General features: G+C 62.5%; 1 protein-coding gene across 2 annotated transcripts in view; it reads right to left on the reverse strand.

Annotated features, from left to right (window-relative positions):
• Positions 1-18,851, reverse strand: part of LOC101116812 (serine/threonine-protein phosphatase 2A regulatory subunit B'' subunit beta) — a 47,635-nt gene extending 28,784 nt beyond the window's left edge. Inside the window, exons 1-2 of one of the 2 annotated variants that reach the window (XM_060408555.1) lie at positions 18,035-18,851; positions 1,719-1,904 (exon numbers count right to left, since the gene is read on the reverse strand). In XM_060408555.1, the coding sequence (XP_060264538.1) occupies positions 1,719-1,904; positions 18,035-18,373 (525 nt within the window). In that variant the 5' untranslated portion in view covers positions 18,374-18,851. The remainder of the gene's footprint in view (positions 1-1,718; positions 1,905-18,034) is intronic. The other variant, XM_060408556.1, reaches the window with a different exon arrangement.
• Between the last annotated feature and the right edge of the window lie 547 nt (positions 18,852-19,398).

Raw genomic sequence — 19,398 nt, forward strand, 5'->3', positions numbered from 1 at the left:
TCTTTCTCGGGTGATAAGAGCTCACTGTAGAGACGGCTGCACGACTCTGTGAATACACTGAGAATGGCCGAGCTGTACACTTTCAATGGTGAATTGTGGGGCACGTGGATTCCATCTCAAGAAAGCTTTTGGAAAAAGAGAAAAAGGCAACTGCTGAAAACTGAAGGCAGAAGGGGAGCACGTGGAGTCACTCAGCACACAGTCCAGCAGAACTTTTCAGGACGTGCACGACAGACAGAGAGTTAGCAGCCGGAGAGGAGAAAGGAGAAAGGAGAAAGGAGAGGAGAAGAGGAGGGAGGCGGAGGGGCGGGGAGGGGGAGAGGAGAGGAGGGAGGTGGAGGGGAGGGGAGGGGAGAGGAGAGGAGGAGAGGAGGGAGGCGAAGGGGAGGGGAGAGGAGAGGAGGAGGGGAGAGGGGAGAGGAGAGAAGGAGGGAGGCGGAGAGGAGGGGTGGGGAGAGGAGAGGAGGAGAAAAGGGAGGCAGAGGGGCGGGGAGGGGAGGGGCGGGGAGGGGAGAGGAGAGGAGAGGAGGAGAGGAGGGAGGCGGAGAGGAGGGGAGAGGAGAGGAGAAGAGGAGGGAGGCGGAGGGGAGGGGAGAGGAGAGGAGGAGAGAAGGGAGGCGGAGGGGAGGGGAGGGGGAGAGGACAGGAGGAGAGGAGGGAGGCGGAGGGGAGGGGAGAGGAGAGGAGGAGGGGAGAGGGGAGAGGAGAGGAGGAGAGGAGGGAGGCGGAGAGGAGGGGTAGGGAGAGGAGAGGAGGAGAGAAGGGAGGCAGAGGGGTGGGGAGGGGAGGGGCGGGGAGGGGACACAGAGAAAAGAGAAATCGCCCGTAGCACTCGAGACAGAGGAGAGGCACCGCACCGCCCCAAAGAACCAACGTGTAATTCACAAGCAGCCTGTGCCGCAGCGTGACCCCTGGAGGATCAAAGGCGCAGGAGGTGCCCGCCCACAGCTGTCGACGACAGCGAGAGCTGGGGTGCTGGGAGCACGGGGACCCCGCATGTGGGCACGACACCAGCAGGCAAGCTGGGGCCTCTGACTGGCGTGAAGCAGGGGCCTGTGCTGTTCAGCAAGTCTGCCAACGCAGGAGACACGGGTTCGATCCCTGACACAGGAAGATCCCCTGGAGGAGGAAGTGGCACCCCCTCCAGTACCCTTGCCTGGAGATTCCCACGGACGGAGGAGCCTGGGGGGCTGCGGTCCACGGGGTCATAAGCAGCCGGACACGACTGAGTGACGGACTCACACAGAGTGAGACAGCAAGGGGGCACAGGGACCCCGGGCCCCTTACAACAGCCAGCCGGCCCCTAGGGACGGCCGAGGGCACCGTGTCGCGTTCCTGTAAGAGCCAGAGCGGACGCCAGAAGGACTGGGCGTCCACACGGAGGGTCCAGAGCCGCACTCTCCGTGATGGGTGCCTCGGTCACACTCAGGGTCAGTCTAGAATCGCACACGCAGCGCGTGGGCTGTGGACACCCGTCCCTTGGGCAGGAGACACGCGGGAAGGCCTGAGCTGAGCCCGTGGGGAGGGTCCCTCAAAGGTCACAAGGCCCCGGGGAACGGCACGCAGGCCGTCTGCGTCCTCCAATAGCGAGGCCAGAGCTCAGCACGAGCCCTCTAGGCCTCAGGCTCCAAGGACCGCGGAGAGCGGACGCAGAAGCCGAGCTCTGGGCCTGCCCACGCCCGAAGGAGGACCCCCCACGTGCCCGCGGGGACACCCACCTTGGCCACACGGCCCATGTCCTCCATGGTGGCCCTCTCGTGCGGGAACTGGGCGAAGGTCCTCTCGATCTTGGCGATGACGGCGTCCACGTTCACCGTGTCCTGCGGGCGGCCGTGGGGGAAGTAGAAAGTGGGGACGCTCCGGCTCGCGGCGGGAGGCAGCGGCTCCTCTTTCCTCGTCTGGACCTGAGGAAGACCACAGTGAGGGCCTGGGCACGCGGGCGCCTCCTGGGGGTGCACACTCAGCGAGGGCCTGGGCACGTGGGCACCTGCTCGGGACCCACGCTCACTGAGGGCCTGGGCACGCGGGCGCATCCTGGGGACCCGCGCTCAGTGAGGGCCTGGGCACGCAGGCGCCTCCTGGGGGTGCACACTCAGTGAGGGCCTGGGCACGTGGGCACCTGCTCGGGACCCACGCTCACTGAGGGCCTGGGCACGCGGGCACGTCCTGGGGGTGCACACTCAGCGAGGGCCTGGGCACGTGGGCACCTGCTCGGGACCCACGCTCACTGAGGGCCTGGGCACGCGGGCGCGTCCTGGGGACCCGCGCTCAGTGAGGGCCTGGGCACGCAGGCGCCTCCTGGGGGTGCACACTCAGTGAGGGCCTGGGCACGTGGGCACCTGCTCGGGACCCACGCTCAGTGAGGGCCTGGGCACGCGGGCGCGTCCTGGGGACCCGCGCTCAGTGAGGGCCTGGGCACGCAGGCGCCTCCTGGGGACCTGCGCTCAGTGAGGGCCTGGGCATGTGGACATCTCCAGGGACTCACACCCAGTGAGGGCCTGGGCACATGGGCACCTCCTGGGGATTCACACTCAATGAGGGCCTGGGCACGTGGGCACCTCCTCAGGACCTGTGCTCAGTGAGGGCCTGGGCACGTGGGCACCTCCTGGGGATTCACACTCAGTGAGGGCCTGGGCACGTGGGCACCTCCTGGGGATCCACACTCAGTGAGGGCCTGGGAACGTGGACATCTCCTCTGGACCCACACTCATTGAGGTCCTGGGAACGTGGGCACCTCCTGGGGAGTCACACTCAGGGCCTGGGCACGTGGGCCTCTCCGGGGACTCACACTCAGTGAGGGCCTGGGCACGTGGGCACCTCCTGGGGATTCACGCTCAGTGACGGCCTGGGCACGTGGGCACCTCCTGGGGATCCACACTCAGTGAGGGCCTGGGCACGTGGGCACCTCCTGGGGATCCACACTCAGTGAGGGCCTGGGAACGTGGACATCTCCTCTGGACCCACACTCATTGAGGTCCTGGGAACGTGGGCACCTCCTGGGGAGTCACACTCAGGGCCTGGGCACGTGGGCCTCTCCGGGGACTCACACTCAGTGAGGGCCTGGGCACGTGGGCACCTCCTGGGGATTCACACTCAGTGAGGGCCTGGGCACGTGGGCACCTCCTGGGGATCCACACTCAGTGAGGGCCTGGGCACGTGGGCACCTCCTGGGGATCCACGCTCAGTGAGGGCCTGGGCACGTGGGCACCTCCTCGGAGCCACACTCAGTGACGGCCTGGGCACGTGGGCACCTCCTGGGGATTCACACTCAGTGAGGGCCTGGGCACGTGGGCACCTCCTGGGGATTCACACTCAGTGAGGGCCTGGGCACGTGGGCACCTCCTCGGGACCCGCGCTCAGTGAGGGCCTGGGCACGTGGGCACCTCCTCGGAGCCACACTCGTGAGGGCCTGGGCACGTGGGCACCTCCTCGGAGCCACACTCAGTGAGGGCCTGGGCACGTGACCAGCCCCTCCCTCTGTTTCCATGATGGGAGGCAGGTCTGATCCACGGCTCCCCCGACCCCGAGCCCACTTGACCCACTGTTGACCGGGCACGCAGACCATCACTGCGGGCTGACTGCAGACACGAGAGGTCACACAGCCCTCATGCAGCGCCACACGTGGCCCCTGGCCTGATCCACACTGCCCCGCCTCCCTGATCCTGCTTCGGCTCTGGCCCCCTGGACAGGATGGCTGACGGCCCAGGCTGCTGAGAGAACCTTCCCTGTGTCCTGCGGGAGGTCAAAGGAGGCGCGGCGGGCTGTCCCTCGGTGGCAGGTGGCACCTGTGACCACTTGTGTCCACACCCGCCCTGCCCCGCAGAGGTTTCAGCCGCAGCCAGCACAGCCCTCAGGAGACACAGGGCCCCAGGGCTCTGCCTCCCAGCACAGGCAGCAGCGGGCACCACACAGGAGCCAACAGTATGCTCTCAGCCGCAGCTGATGTCAGCCAGGCATCTCCCGACGCACCTACCACTGGGTGGCGTGGAGTGTCCACCCGGTGCCTCATCGGGTGGCCTGTGGGCGGGCGCAGTGGCCCGCTGGCCCTTCCAGGGCCGGGGGGCTGGGAGGGGTCACACCTGGGGAGGGACAGAGCAACAGGGCCCCTGTCACCCCAGGTCATGGGGTCACCAGGACCCAGGACAGCCTCCCGTCAGACCTCATCCCCTTCAGAGGCCCTGTCACCCCAGGTCACGGGGTCATCAGGACCCAGGACACACCCTCCCGTCAGAGACCTCAGGAGCCCGTGAGCCCTCAACACACCTAGATACAGGAGGACAAAGCCAGAAGACCCAAAGGCAGCCAGCAGGTGCTTAAACGCAGCCCAGGCCCGGGAACCGAGACAGATGAGGGGAAATCTTCAAAGAAACAAACAGCAGGAACTCCATCCAGCTCTCAACAGAAGAACAGAGCCTGGAAGCCAGAGGAAGGCAGAGCCCACCTTGTCCCCTTCCACCTGTGAGAAGGTGGCTGTCGCATGACGTGGACACTGAGCCACTTTTAGGCCCGAAAAGAACAGAGAGCCAGAGTGAGCGTGCGACAGACACCTGGCCCAGGCGACGCGGAGGCGTGCACGTCAGTGGGGAGCAAAGCGCCCCCAGATGGAAAATCTGAATTACAAGACGGGGCGGGGGGGCGGGGAGAGCAGTGCCTACCTGGCTAACTCACATGCATCCACCAGAGAAGTCAGTCATAAGAACACCGGTTTACTTCTTTCTGAAAACTCCCACGAAGATGACAGCATAAAACGCAAGGGAGATAGAACGGAAGCGTGTGAAGAGTTTTGAGCTGGACGATAAAGACATGGATTAGCTCAGCTCCTACAAAAATGGTACTGTCAGCTGAGCAGTGACCTGGTGGGAAGCACTCCAAAGGGAAACAGATTTTTTAAAGAGAGGCGGCAAAGGAGAGCACACAGAGAAATACAAAATAAAGCAGAATGGATTTCAAGTCATAACAGATGTAAGTGAACTGAATGTTCCAGTTAAGAATACAAAGGGCGGAGGCCTTCCCTGGTGGCTCAGTGGAGAAGAACCTGCCTGCCAACGCAGAAGAGGTGGGTTCAATGCCTGGTCCAGGAAGATCGCACATACTAAAGAACAGCTAAGCCGGTGCGCCATCACTACTAAGCCTGGGCTCCAGAACCCGGGAGCCACAGCTACTGAGCCCAACTCCCCACCTGCACCGAGAGCCTGTCCCCGCCGTAGGAGCGTCCCCGCCATGAGAAGGCTGCACATCCCACGTAGAGAGCAGCCCCTGGTCACCAAAACTAGAGAAAAGGCCACGCAGCAACAAAACCCAGCACAGTCAAAAGTAAACTCAGGTCAAGGGAACTTTAGAAACAAAAAGCTCAAACAGAAGAAAAAAAGTAAGATTTATTTATAAGACACACGCGTAGGGTCTCGGGACACAACAGCTGAAACTTAAGTGGAAAGAGATACAGCGGCCAGCAGCGATGGAAAGAAGGCGGGCACCGCTGTGTTCATGCCCGGAGAGTGGGCTGGGGGCCTGGACTTCCAGAGGGAGGGTCAGGACACCGCGCTGGGGTCCACCACGGGCCGCGCCGCCGACCCCGAGCTGACCGCTGTCCCGGCGTGGCCTCAGCGCCCACCAAGCCCCGGACCCGGGAAGTGCGGCGCGGGCAGGCAGGGCCGGGAAACAGAAGCGCCGGGTGCGGACAGGGGAGATTTACAGAGTCATCTCTGGGCCATAAATAGCGCGGCCGGCACAGCTGCGGGACAGGCGCCCTTCGCCAGCACACAGGCGCCTCAGGGGCCGCCGCCTCCGGCCGAGCGGGGCTCCCCAGGGCCGGAGAGAAGCGGCGGAGGACAGCGCCCTGAGCTCGGTGCGGCCGGCTGGACGTCCGCGACGAAGGCGGAGGGGGTACAGCCGTGCGTCTGTGTGTGTGTGAGACACACACACACACATACACATACACACATACACACACACAGCCTCCCAAGTGGGGCTGGGCCCCCTCAGCAGCCCGCAGAGCAGGGGCGCCTCCCTGCCTCCGGGCGCCGCGGCCGTCAGCGCGGCCCCTGCGCCCGGCGGCAACTTCTGTGGCGGTGCGGACACCCGCGCCCCCTGACTCATCGCGACTGCGGAGACCGAGACGTCCGCGGCCCTCGGGACACGCGCAGCCGGCGGCCCCGAACAGGACTGAGGACACGGCCTCGTGGAGAAGCGGGGCGTCCCTGTGCGGCGGGAGCGGCCGCACCAGGGACAGTGCCCGCCTTCGGAGCAGCCCGGCGCCCCCTCCCGGCGCGACTTCTCCGAGCGCGTCCTCAGCCGGCCGGCGTCTCCGCGGACGGAGGGCGCGCGCCGGGCCGGCGGGGATTTCCATGGGTCTATGCACCCAGGAGGGGCGCGGGGCGAGCGGAGCGGGGACCGGGGGCGGGGCCAGACGCGGGCCCCATCGGAGGGGAGACCCGGGTGTGGGGACACAGGCGGCCGAGGCACCCTACGGAGGCCGGCGCCAGGCTGGGAGGCCCTGCAGGCCGGAGCTTCTCCTCCTCCGAGCCTGGGAACCCTCCCCACCGGCTGGCGAGGCTGGGGAGGGCCAACTAGGACCTCGAAAGGCCCACCGATGGACACGCAAACGGTCCAAGTATAGGCAGAGGCGCCAAAATGAAGATGAGACCGTGTGCGCCCCTGGGCAGAGGGCTGTGCGGCCCACGGAGCTGGGAGGCAGGGCTGGGGTGTGGAGCTGGGGAGCAGCCCGAGGGCCCAAGTCTCCGGGACCGGGGGGACCATGTCTGACCCCCAGGTCCCCGGAGTGCGGATCAAGGGGGCACACTCAGGGGCACCCCGCACAGTGATGTGACCCCCCGGGGTCTGACACGGGCGGAGTCTGCAGGTTAGGCTGTCAGCCGCGGTGGGGGAGGGGGGGGAGCCTGGACTGTCACGGTGCCGCGGTCTCCCCTCCGTGGGGCCCCTGCGTCCACCTGAAGGGCCCAGAGGGAAACTGGGCGGGTGAGAGCGGGACCACACCCAGGGATGGGCGGAGGGGAGCGGGGGAGCCCGTCCTGCGGCGTGCTGCACCCCAGATTCAGGCCCGGGGACGGAGGCCAGCACTCAGCTTGGACGGGGCGGTGGCACAGCCGGGCGGGGTCCTCGTGGGCTTGGGACTCGCGCTGAGGGCCACCGTGGAGGACAAGCTGGGGGCCTGAGGGCTGCTCAGCAAGCGCTTGGCCCAGGCGTCCACATGCACGGGGTGGACAGGAAGAAGGCTCTGCAGGAAGAGGAGAGCCCCCCAAACACGACAGCCACACTGCACACCTTCCCGTGGCCCTGAACCCAGCACGGCCGCACCAGGCTGCAGGTGCATGCGTGTGAAGCACCGAGTCCATCTCCACGTGCCCTCCACGCCTACGCACCCCCACCACCCCCGCCACAGTCCTCACCACCCCCCAACCATCATGTCCCTCCTCACCCCATCCCCTCCTCACCCATCTCCACACAGACCCCACCCTCCCCTCCTCACCCATCTCCACACAGACCCCACCCTCCCCTCCTCACCCCATCTCCACACACACCCCACCATCCCCTCCTCACCCCATCTCCACACACACCCCACCATCCCCCTCCACACCCCATCTCCACACACCATGATGTTTGCAGATCCCCCAAGGCATGTCTGGAGTCCACACGAAAACACCGAGAGGTGAAGCCATGAAGTCAGCCAGGGGCACTCCCCTCCCCAACACTCTCCCCAGGACACTCCCCCTCAGGAGCTGAATCCCGCCCCTGAGGAGCACTGGCTGCCTGCCCCTGAGGAGCACTCACTGCCCGCCACTGAGGAGCACTCGCTGCCCGCACCTGAGAAGCACTCACTGCCCAGGGCAGGCGCCTTCATTCCCAGGAAAGATCGCTGGGATGTGTTTTCTGTAATCTGAAACTGCTTCCTCTGAAATCTGAGTGACTCGATAAGAGGCACAGCTGTCCTGGGAAAATCAGGCTTTCCTGAAGCTCCTGCCTGTAGCCGGGGCTCCCCTCCCCCGACCCAAGAACATCAAGGCCTGGCCACCACCAGGGGAGGGCTCCCCGATCCCGGGACACCCCAGCACTACTGTGTAGCACTTAAACAGCAACCGGCAGACTTGCTGCTCCATCTGTAAAAGGAGACCAGCCTCATCTGATCGCACGCTCTGAGTCTGAACAGACTTTCCTGCCCAAACGAGGCACCAATTTACAAGCGTCACCCACTCGCAGACCAAAGCTCACACGTTAGAAAGACAGCCGTCAGACAGAAAAAAAGAAGACCAAATAGCTCTCTAAAAGCTCAGACATGGTCCCAGGATGGGGAAAAACTCGATTTAAAGGACCAACAGGAAGCAAGCTTTTCCCACCCCAGACAAGCCAGCATGTAATTCGGTGACTTTTTGCTTTCTTGAGGCTAGATGACCTTAACTCCTCGCCTGGGAGAAAATACAAGCGATTCACAGTGCCAAACATCCCTAAGACAGCCGAACCTGCGTTACCAGAAGACCCCAGGGTGGCCGCGGGTTCTACATGCCCCGGTCCCCTTACTCGACTTTATAAACCACGCACGAGGCACCGGCAGAGACACCGGCTTTGCTTTCGTGCTCGCGGGGGAGAAGCACCGAGAGATTTAACAGCCGAGTGCCTGCTGAAACCGCCGAGCGACGCGCTCCCTCCAAAGCGCTCAAACTCCACAGGCGCTCGCGGCGAACCGCGCTCGGTGCTGAGCGCGCTGCGTTACAGCGGCGGGCGCCGCGCTCCGACGATGCGGGGAGGCTGCCTGCGCGCCTGCGGAGCTGGGGCTAAAGCCTCCCCAGCGCGCTCAACCCACTCCGCAGGCGTTTTCCAGGCACCGCGGTCCTTGCGGCTGAAACTCCCAGAAAGGAGCTGTGGGCGCCTCTCTTCAGAGCGGCTGTCCCAACAAATTTCCACGGGCCGCACACCTGCTCTCCGCGCGCAGGGGCGCGGTTCCCTGGCGGAGGTGAAGCCCCCACCCCCCAGCACGGGCAGCCCCCCGCGCCGGCCTCTCCGGGGCTGAGTGGACGCAGCAGCCCCGCGCCCGCACCTGCTGGAAGGCCTTGAGCCGCTTCTTGAAGCGCGAGGGCAGCACGAAGTCGCAGCCGCGGGCCAGCGAGGCCAGCTCCTGCCGCAGGTCGGGGTCCTGGCGCAGGGAGAGGTCGCGGAGCCGCATGTCGGCTCGCGTGGGCCGCCGCGGCCCGGGCCGGGTGCGCTCGCGGGGCTGCGGCTGGCCGGGGCCGGCGGGCTCAGGGCGGTCCGGGCGGCCGGGCTCAGCGCGCTCCATGCGTCGCCGGCCGGCGCTCTGGGGGCCGGGCCCCGGGCGCGCGCATTCCTCCGGTGGGGCGGGCGCGCACGGCGCGGGCTGGGGAGGCGCGGCCAGCAAGGCGGCGGGCGGCCCCTCCCAGGGCCCCGCTGCGCTCCGGGGGGGCAGGCCCGAGGCAGGGCGCCCGCCCCGAGCCGGCTCGCTGCGCGCGGAGGGAAGCGGCTGCCCCCCGCCCCCGCGCACCCTTGCTCGGCTCAGCCCGCAGACAGGCCGCCGAGGCCCGCCGCTGTGGGGCCGCCACCCGCGGGCTCCCCAGGGAGGGACCTGGCCTTCTCTCCAGACGCCGGCCGCCAGCCCAGGACTAAGCTGGAACCTAGGACAGAGCAAGCGGCCCACAGCCCGCCTGCGGCCCAAGAGCTGTTCCCTCGGGAAACTGGCGGCAAAGAAGCGCTTTGGAGGTCACCACCCACGCGCACTTAGGAGTGTAGGAAAAAACAAACAGTCACAGTGTTCGTCGCTCAGTCGTCTCTGACTCTGTGCGACCCCATGGACTGTAGCACGCCAGGCTCCTGGATCCGTGGGATTCTCCAGGCAAGAATATCCGGGTGAGCAGCCAATTCCTCCTCAGGGGGCATCTTCCCCATCCAGGGATCGAACCCAGGTCTCCTACACTGGCGGCGCGTTCTCTACGCTCTGAACCACCAGTTGGGAAGATGCACACTCAACCTGCAGAGGAAACACTCTGCTCTCCCGTGGAAACTCGGGGTGCGCGTGCAAGCGAGGGTGCTACCGCGTTCCGGGCTGTACACGGGTGCAAAGCGTGATGAGAACCGGAACACGGGGATGGACAGAATCCAACTCTGACCGTCGTTTACTGGGAACCCTGCAAACGGAACCCGGGCCCTGACGTGGGGGTGGACTCCCCGCAGAGCCAGGCCCGCTCCCCTCGCCCCCTCCCCCGACACACACACACACACACACACACACACACACACACACAGAGTCTACCTCTGGCCTGAGGGTGCCACCCCTGACATCGTAGGACCCCAGGGACACCTGTCCCCTCGCCCTTCCCTGCCCCCAGACAGAGCTGTCTGGGGAAATGGCCTCTCGGGAGCCTCTTCACCCACCCACCCTCTTCCTGCCTCTCTAATGGACTTCGGGTTTGGGGCTTGCTTTTTTCCAGTCGTGTTTGTCTTACAGAAACAGAGGGCAGAAAGTCCAGAACCGCCTGCAGGGCCCAGGTTCCCCTGTCAGGAACACCCGGAGCCGGGTACTGCCTCTGTTAAGAGATAGGAGCCCACATCACTGGGGTGAGGAGCCCACGCGGATAAGGCTGCCCTGAAGAAGCGCAGTCTCCCCAGGGTGCATCTGGTCCCGCACACCCTGAGGGTTCATTCGGACAAAGGCACAACGCCGTGTGGCCACCACTGCGGTGTCACTCAGCAGGCTTGCTGTCCTGGGGACTGTACAGTTTTGAAGTTTTTTAAACATTATTTTTTATGTGGCCCACTTTTTAAAGTTTTTAATGAATTTGTTACAACATTCCGTCTGATTCGTTTCTGGTTTTTGGCCCTGGGGCATGTGGGATCTTAGCTCGCAGACCAGCGATCAAACTGTACTCCCTGCCTTGGAGGCGAAGGTGTCAGCACGGGACAGCCAGGGAGGTCCCTCCCCCAGGCCCTGCCCTGGAGTCCCTGGGCTCAGCCGATTCACGCCCCCTCCCCAGCACCGTCCGTCCTCCCGGTCTCCGTGCTCCGCTCGTCCCGAGTGTCCCCACACGGATGCAGCCTCTTCTGGCAGCAGTGTCACCTGCCCCAAACTCCTGCTCAGGAGCCCCCCTGTCGTGTGCCTGCCCTCTGCCTCTCTCTCGGCCCCGCTCCGTCCTCCCATTCCCCTCACGGACTTGGGACTCAGCAGCTGACCCCCATATCCCCCAATTCTGCAGACACGGGGACGGTCTGGGGCAGAGTGACCTCATGTGGTGTGAGGTCAGGGTGCCCGAGGCCTGCCGTGTCAGACCCGCTCACAACACGCAGGAAGGCCCCCAACGGCACGCCGGGGGGGCGTGCTCGGGACTTCTCATTTCAGGGTGTCAGCACGGGCACCGGGGGCTCGGAGACTGCCTGACAGGCGCGGCCCGCCAGTCGCCTGCCGATCACTCTCGCCGCGCCCCGCCGCGCCCCGCCCCGCCACGGGAAGTGCAGTGCAGCCGAGGAATGGCCAGTCCCTCCGGTGCCTTGGTCCTCCCAGGGGGGGCAGGGCGTGCTCCCACCCCCCAGAACCGCCCCAGGGGTCCTGACTGACAGGCCGGGAGGCCACGCCCTCTCACCGTCATGGAGGCCGGGAGGTGAGGGGAACTGCCTTCTCTGGGAGGGGGTCCAATGATTACAACTCCCCTTCCAATGCAGGGGGTGAGGGTTCGATTCCTGGTCAGGGACCTAAGATCCCACATGCCCTGGGGGCCAAAAAGCAAAACATAAAACAGAAGGAATATTGTGACAAACTCATTAAAAACTTTAAAAGGTCGTCCACATCAAGATTCAAAAAAAGCTTGAAAGTACAGTGTCGGGAACATGGTCAGTTATGACGTGATGTCTTTGTACAGTGAGAGATCACAGACTTGTTGGAACGTGCAGAAACATCAAATCACTGTGTTCTGTGCTGGGCTTCCCAGATGGCTCAGTGGCAAAGAATTCACCTGCCAATGTAGGAAACTCAGGTTCGATCCCTGGGAGGGGAAGATCCCCTGGAGAAACGGCACCCCACTCCAGGACTCCTGCCTGGAGCATGCCATGGGCAGAGGAGCCTGGCGGGCTACAGTCCACGAGGCCGCAGAGTTACGCAGACTGAGTGTCTTAGCACCACCAACAGGCATGTTCTCCACCAGGAACTGACACAGTGTTGTAGGTCAACTATGCTTCAGAAGCCAACACAGAGCAAAACAGGTCCGCCTTGCAGTTTCCAGGGGAAGGGGGCACGTGTGAGGATGAAGGTGGCGGTTGAGACATACAAACTTCCAGTATAAGTGGTTTTTCCTGTAGCCATGTACAGATGTGAGAACTGGACCATAAGGAAGGCTGAGTGCCTAAGAACTGAGGCTGTGAAACTGTGCTGCTCGAGAAGACACTTGAGAGGCCCCTGGACTGCAAGGAGATCCGACCAGTCCATCCTCAAGGAGATCAGTCCTCAATATTCACTGGAAGGACCGATGCTGAAGCTGGAGCTCCAATCCTTTGGCCACCTGATCCAGAGAACTGACTCACTGGAAAAGACCCTGATGCTGGGAAAGACTGACGGCAGAAGGAGAAGGGGACGGCAGAGGAGATGGCCGGATGGCATCACTGTCTCGATGGACATGAATCTGAGCAAACTCTGGGAGATGGTAAAGGACAGGGAAGCCTGGCGTGCTGTAGTCCACAGGGTCACAGAGACTCAGACACGACTGAAGCAACTCAGCACTCATGCAGAACTGGTGGAAGAGATGAAATATATGGCAAGTCACTTGCTACAGAGACAGCCTGCAAATCCCACAGTGATAAACAGAGCAGCTGTACCCAGAGCAGACACAGAACCTGCCAACTGAATGAGAAAAAGCAACCAACCAGTGTGTAAAACAGAAGAGCCTCTGAAAACACACCCCAGTGGAGAAGGTGTGTGAGGACAAGAAGGCTCGAGACCACGGTCACCAGGGAAACTGTGAGGAAGCCACAGAGGTGCCACCAGAGAGCCGTGTTACGGACAGGGGCCGGTCAGGTGCCCGCCGGGGATGGGTCGCTGGACCCCTGGGCTGCTTTCGGCCAGGGAACACCCACAGAGCAGGCACTCTGGAACACCACTTGACGGGGTGTTGAAAAGAGAACGGGTCTGTGACAACCTAGAGGGGTGGGATGCGGAGGGAGGTGGAAGGGAGGTCCAAGAGGGAGGGGACATGTGTATACCTGTGGCTGACTCATGGTGATGTACGGCAGAGACCAACACAATACTGTAAAGCAGCTGTCCTCCAAGTAAAGCTAAATAAATTTTAAAAGGAGTCGCAAATGCTTCTGAGCCTTAAAATGCAGCAGTTACTCCGCAGGCGTCTCCCTGAGACCACAGTGGCTGCCCAGGTGGCTCCAGGGTGAAGAACCCGTCTGCTGAGGCAGGAGACCTGGGTTCGATCCCTGGGGTCAGGAAGATGCCCTGGAGGAGGAAGCAGGGAGGCACTCCAGGGCCCCTGCTGGAATCCACTGCACAGAGGAGCCTGGCGGGCTGCAGCCCGTGGGGTCGCACAGGGTCGGGCACGAGGAAGAGACCGACCCTACGCTGAGACGAGAAGGGAGAGGTCCTCATGAGGACTGAGCCTGGACGTCTTCGGCACAAGGACCCGAGAGCTGGGGGCCAGGGCCAGGGCCAGGGCCCACCTGACACAGCACGAGGCCCCGCGGGCCGGGAGCAGCATTCGGCCAGGGTCCGGGAGGAGGGCCGGGCACTTGACCGTGGGGAGCGCTCTGGGAGAAGTGGCGGGTGCACGGGACCCTGCAGCTGGAGAAGAGACCTCAGACGGGTGCCCTGGCCCAGAGCCCTTGATGCCTCGGGGCCGAGCGCAAGGTGAGAGGAGTTGTGTGCACAGCTTTCCTAGTCCTGTGAAAGCTGCCGGGAAAGCGCCTCGCCTTCCAAAACTAAGCCAGCCCCTCTCCACCAGCAGGGACGCTGCAGAAATGCCCTGCACGGCCCGGACACTCTCTGCCCGTGCCGGGGACCGGGAGGACGCGGGCCACCTGATGCTGTTCACCAGGGCGCAGCCTCAAAGCTCCTCTTCTCTTCATGAGACCCTGCATCACCCTCCTATGGGACCCTGTGCCCCTCCTCCTCCTCATGGGGACCCCACACCTTCCCCCAGGGCAGAAGGCAGTCCCAGGAGGTGAGGGAGCTAAATCTGGACTGAACGTGGGCTGAACGTGCACTGAAGCCGGACTGAACACGGGCTGTACCCGGGATGAACGTGCACTGAAGCCGGACTGAACACGGGCTGAACGTAAACTGAATGTGGACCAAACTGAACGTGGACTGAATCCAGGCTGAACAGGGACGAGGCCCGGACTGAACCAGAGCCGTCGACCAGGGCTAAACCATGACCCTAGACCAGGACTAAAGCAGTACTGAGGAAGGTCAAGTCAAATCACCAGGTAACTGGACACCCCGTGTCTACAAACAGAGGCAAAGCACTCAATGTCTAAACAAGCAGATAATCAAGTTCACCAAGGAGGCAAAGCACCGGAGCGCAGGCAACGTCGCTGACGGAAAATGATGAGACGCAGGCAGACAGGAGCACATCCAGAGCTCGTGGGCACGAACCTCGACATTTTTAAGGTGTTAGTGGTGCGAGACTGATCTACAGACTCAGCGCAGCCCCGGTCAAAACTCCAACAGGCTTTCCTGTGGGGGCTGACGAGCCGGTACTCAGAGCTACAGGGAGATGAGCACGTTAGGACAGGGCTACACGGAGATGAGCACGTTAGGACAGCCTGAGGTCAGAGGACGTCGGAGACTCTCACACCGTTTTAAAAGACGAGGGTTGGCCGTACGCCACTTGCTTTCCACAGGTTCATCCCCAGAGAGCTGCAGAGTGAGATTTCAAACACAGATCACGTGATCAGAGATCAGAAAACAGACCCACATGCACAAGGCTGACTGAATTTCAACAATGTAACTCACAGTGCAGCTCTGCAGGAAAAGAGAGATTTCAAAGACCGCCGGTTACCTGGATATCTTACACCACACACAGAAACTTAAGAGAAATGGATCAGAACTCTAAACGCAAAAGGGAAAACCAAGAACGTTTTAGGAGGAAGACAGAAGACAACCCTGACAGCCTGGGAGAGTCACACATTTCGTAGACTGGATGCAATACATAAGAACCGTGAAAGAATGAAATTCACAGAATTAAAAAAAAAAACTAACAGCTTTTTGTGTTCAAAATACATGTTAAACCAACAACAAAACGGGACAAAGACTGAAGAGAAATATGCGAAAACATAAGTCTCACAAAAGAGCTGCATGCAGATTCTGCACAAAGAGCCCTTATGTTGCTGTTGACTTGCTCAGTCGTGTCCAACTCTCTGTGACCCCATGGACTGTAGCTCACCAGACTCCTCTGTCCATGGGACTCTCCAGGCAGGAATACTGGAGTGGGCTGCCCCTCCTCCAGGGGACCTTCCCGACTCGGGGATCGAACCTGCGTCTCCCGCATGGGCAGGTGGGTTCTTTACCACTGAGCCACCAGGAAAGCTCCACATGAGGTTTCTCCACTTCCTATTAGCTCTTAGAGAACACAAACTCAGAACTCTTCTTATGGCATTTTATGGAGGAACATTTTCCTAACATTAATTATCCATTTCTTGGGGCCAAAGAAGTCTTATCATTTTGTCCCAATGACAACAGTCCTTTTTGGGTTACTGGCTTCTCAAAATTCAACTGAAGCCATAAACTCCACATTCACCGAGACGTGTTTAAAGCCACCTTCAGGCCCCAGACAAGGCCCATCAACAGTTTTTTTTGGCCACAGGAGAATGTTGGATGTTAGTTTCCTAACCACGGGTGGAACCTGTGCCCTCTGTGCAGTGTGGAGTCAACCTCTGCACCACCAGGCAGATCCCCGTCACTCCTTTTTGAAACCTCTTGGGATGGTTAAGAGAGTCATTCTGCTTTTCCTCAAAACCGGGTCCTCAGGGGACTTCCTTGGTAGCGCAGTGGCTAAGACTCTGGGCTCCCAAAGCAGGGGGCCTGGGTTCGATCACCAGTCAGGGAGCTAGATTCCACAGGCCACAGGTAAGACCCTGGTGCAATCAAATAAATAAATAAAAATAAGTAAATATTTAAAACAAAAAAAACAAAAACCGGGTCCTCATGGTGACTTACTCTATCTGGTCACGGAAACTGCAGACCGGAGAAGGGGTCTTCAGTCTTACCCACCCCGGTCAGCACTTCTTTCATTCAACAGACGCCCCCCTGGGCCCCCCAACTATTCCAGCCCCACACCGAGGCCACGTCACATCCTTCCAGGCAGAAGCTGGTGTCTCCCTTGGGGAAACACCACTCTGGCCTGAGGAATTTCACGCCCACACTCTGTGGCTTTCTGCCTGCCATGCATAAATGAGGTCTGTCTCAGGCATCAAAGCCGCCCTGCTCAAATTTTCTGTAAACAGTTCCAGTCCCAGGGGGACCCACACAATTTATGGGGTCACAAAACACAAGAAGTCACCTTCCAGTGGTGTCTGTGGAGCCGTGTCACAGACCACACCCTAGTGACACGTGGATGGCCCACCGCGTGAGACTCCGGGGACCCAAGAAAGAGCACCAGGCGGGCGGTGGGAGGATGGGGGACTGTCACTGCAGCAGGCAGCTCTCCAAGCCCTGGCTCTCCTCTCACAGCCACCTCCTCGTTTTGGGAGGGGGCGGGCGCTGAGGCAAGACATCAAGAGCAGGGGTCCCCAACACCTGAGCCATGGGCTGGTACCAGTCTGCAGCCTGTTGGGAACGGAGCTGCCCGGCAGGAGGTGAGCAACACAAGCTTCCTGTCTATTTACAGCAGCCTCAGTGCATCCGAGCTTCGCAGGCGGCACTGGCAGCAGAGAACCCAGCTGCTAATGCAGGGGAGGTAGGAGACTAGGCGTCAGTCCCCGGACCAGGAAGCTCCCCTGGAGAAGGGCACGGCAGCCCACGCCAGTGCTCTCACCTGGAGAATCCCACGGACAGAGGAGTCTGGCGGGCTGCAGTCCACCGGGTCCTGAAGAGCTCGGGTGAGTAAACAACAAAACAAGAAGGGGAGCAACATGCACCACCGCGCTTTCCCTCCTGTTTCCCCCTGGAGAAGGGCACGGCAGCCCACGCCAGCACTCTCACCTGGGAAATCCCACGGACACAGGAGTCTGGCGGGCTGCAGTCCACCGGGCCCTGAAGAGCTCGGCGTGAGTAAACAACAAAACAAGGGGAACAATATGCTCCCGCCACACTTTCCCTTTTGTCTCCCCCATGTTTTTCCACGAACACCTGGAGACGCTTTATTACGTCTAACCAACACAGAAGCGCTTTACTTTTAAATGCACTGCTCTCCAACCGTCCTTACTGTAGAAACACTGTTAGTCCCTCAGTTACGTCAGACTCTGCGACCCCTTGACTGTAGCCTGCCACGCTCCTCTGTCCACGCGATTCTCCAGGCAGAAATATCGGAGTGGGTAGCAATTTCCTTCTCCAGGGATCTTCCCCACCCAGGGAATGAACCTAGGTCTCCCGCACTGTGGGCAGATCTTTACCATCTGAGCCACCAGGGAAGCCCTGTTGTTCAAACTCAGGGACAAAGGTAGACGAATTTGGGATAAAATGTCAAGGTTCACAAACTGAGCAGAGCAGGAAAAAAACCAGCCATGCGTGCATAGCTAACACCAGCTGTCAACAAACTCCAAAACCATGATCAGCGTGGAAGACGCTGAAGACAGTACTTTTCAGTGAGCAGGACTTTTCTGGGGGCGAGGGGAGGAGATGAGATGGCTGGATGGCATCACCGACTGGATGGACAGGAGTCTGAGCAAGCTCCGGGAGTTGGTGATGGACAGGGAGGCCTGGCGTGCTGCAGTCCATGGGGTCACAAAGAGTCGGTCACGACTGGGCTTCTGAACTGGTCACTGAAGGAGACAGCCTAGACACTCTGCCTCGGTCACCCCCAGCCATATGTCGGTGGGAACCCCCCAGTTACCTTCGCAGGCGTCAGCAGAAGCAAGAGGAACTTACTACTCTCGTCCCTCCGGATCGTCGAGGCCCTCGAACCGGCGGCCCACTCCGGGCACTGGAGGCTGCTCCCACGGGAAGCGCGGTGGGCGCGGGGGTCGGGCCGGGCGCCCCAGGGCCTTCGCACTCGCGCGGCCTCCAGGCGGGGTCGGGGGCAGCGGCTGCGAGCCGGGGCCCCGGCAGCTCAGCGTCTCCCGCGCCCCTCTCGGCCCTCGCGGGCATCTGGATCCTTCGCAAGCAGTCCCGGAGCATCGCCTGCGTGCTGGACTCGCTGAGCCAGCACAGGAACAGCTCGTCCACCTTCATCTTCAGGACCGGCTGCAGGACCTTGCCGGGCGGCATCCCCGGGGCTGGGGCCCTCCTTCCTCGCGCACAGGTGCCTGGAGCCGGGACCCACGGCCGGCCTGAACGGACCACACACGGGGCCGGCGACCAGACCCTGAGGGCACGAGCCAGTGGGGGCCAAGGGCCCCGGCGCAAGAGACTGGAACCTGGCCGGGGGGCTCCCGGGGTCTGGTGAGGAGACAGGGACCCGGCGGGGACCGCGAGCCCCGCGTTAGGGGAGGAACTGGTCCGGCCTGGTGGGTTTCGCAGGCCCGGGGTTCAGGAGGGTGAGGCGGCGCCCGGCACGGGTTGGGGTCGCGGGCCTGGGGTTCGCGGAAGAGGACGCCTGGCCTGGAGGGGGTCGCAGGCCCGGAGTTCAGGAGGCCAGGGGTGAGGCGAAGCCCCGCCGCGGGGGGGCTGCGCGGACTCGGGGTCCCGGCTGAGGCGGGCGGTCCGACCGCGGGGGGACCCGCCCAACTCAGGGCAGCTTCAAAACGGGCGCGCCAGGACGACCGCCCAAAGAAGGTCGCCTCAGCCGTGCGTCAGCGCGACGCGTGGCGTCATCACACGGCGCCGCCCGTCAACGCCCCGAGGCGGTGCGGGGCGCTTGGGTGGGCCGGACGTTGTGCCGGGCGCGTGTGCGCTCCGAAGGACGCTCAGGAGCTGGACTGTGGACGGGGGCGAGTGGTGGCGGGCACCGGGCTCGAGGCCTTTCAGTTCTTAGGCTTCCGGTGGGTGTGGTCCCGCGCCAGCGAGACGCCCGAGCTTCCCCCAACCGCCCGGGGGGGGGGCTGCGCGCATGCGCGGTGAGAGCTCGTCGGGAGGGGCACGCGCGGGGCTGGGGGGGTGGGGTCGAGCATGCGCAGGGCGGGCCTGTGGTGGCGGTGTCCCGGAGGCCTGACGGTCGAGCATGCGCAGTGCGTGCCCGCTGGGAGCGAGCCGGGGGCCGGGCGGTGTGCCTGGAGGCGAAGGGCTGCTACAGCGGGAGCATGCTCAGTGCGTGCCCGCCGAGCGCGGGACCGGGCACGCGCGCCGCGGGAGCG

The sequence above is a fragment of the Ovis aries genome, chromosome Y (genome assembly GCF_016772045.2).
Source record: "Ovis aries strain OAR_USU_Benz2616 breed Rambouillet chromosome Y, ARS-UI_Ramb_v3.0, whole genome shotgun sequence".
Taxonomy (NCBI): Eukaryota; Metazoa; Chordata; class Mammalia; order Artiodactyla; family Bovidae; genus Ovis; species Ovis aries.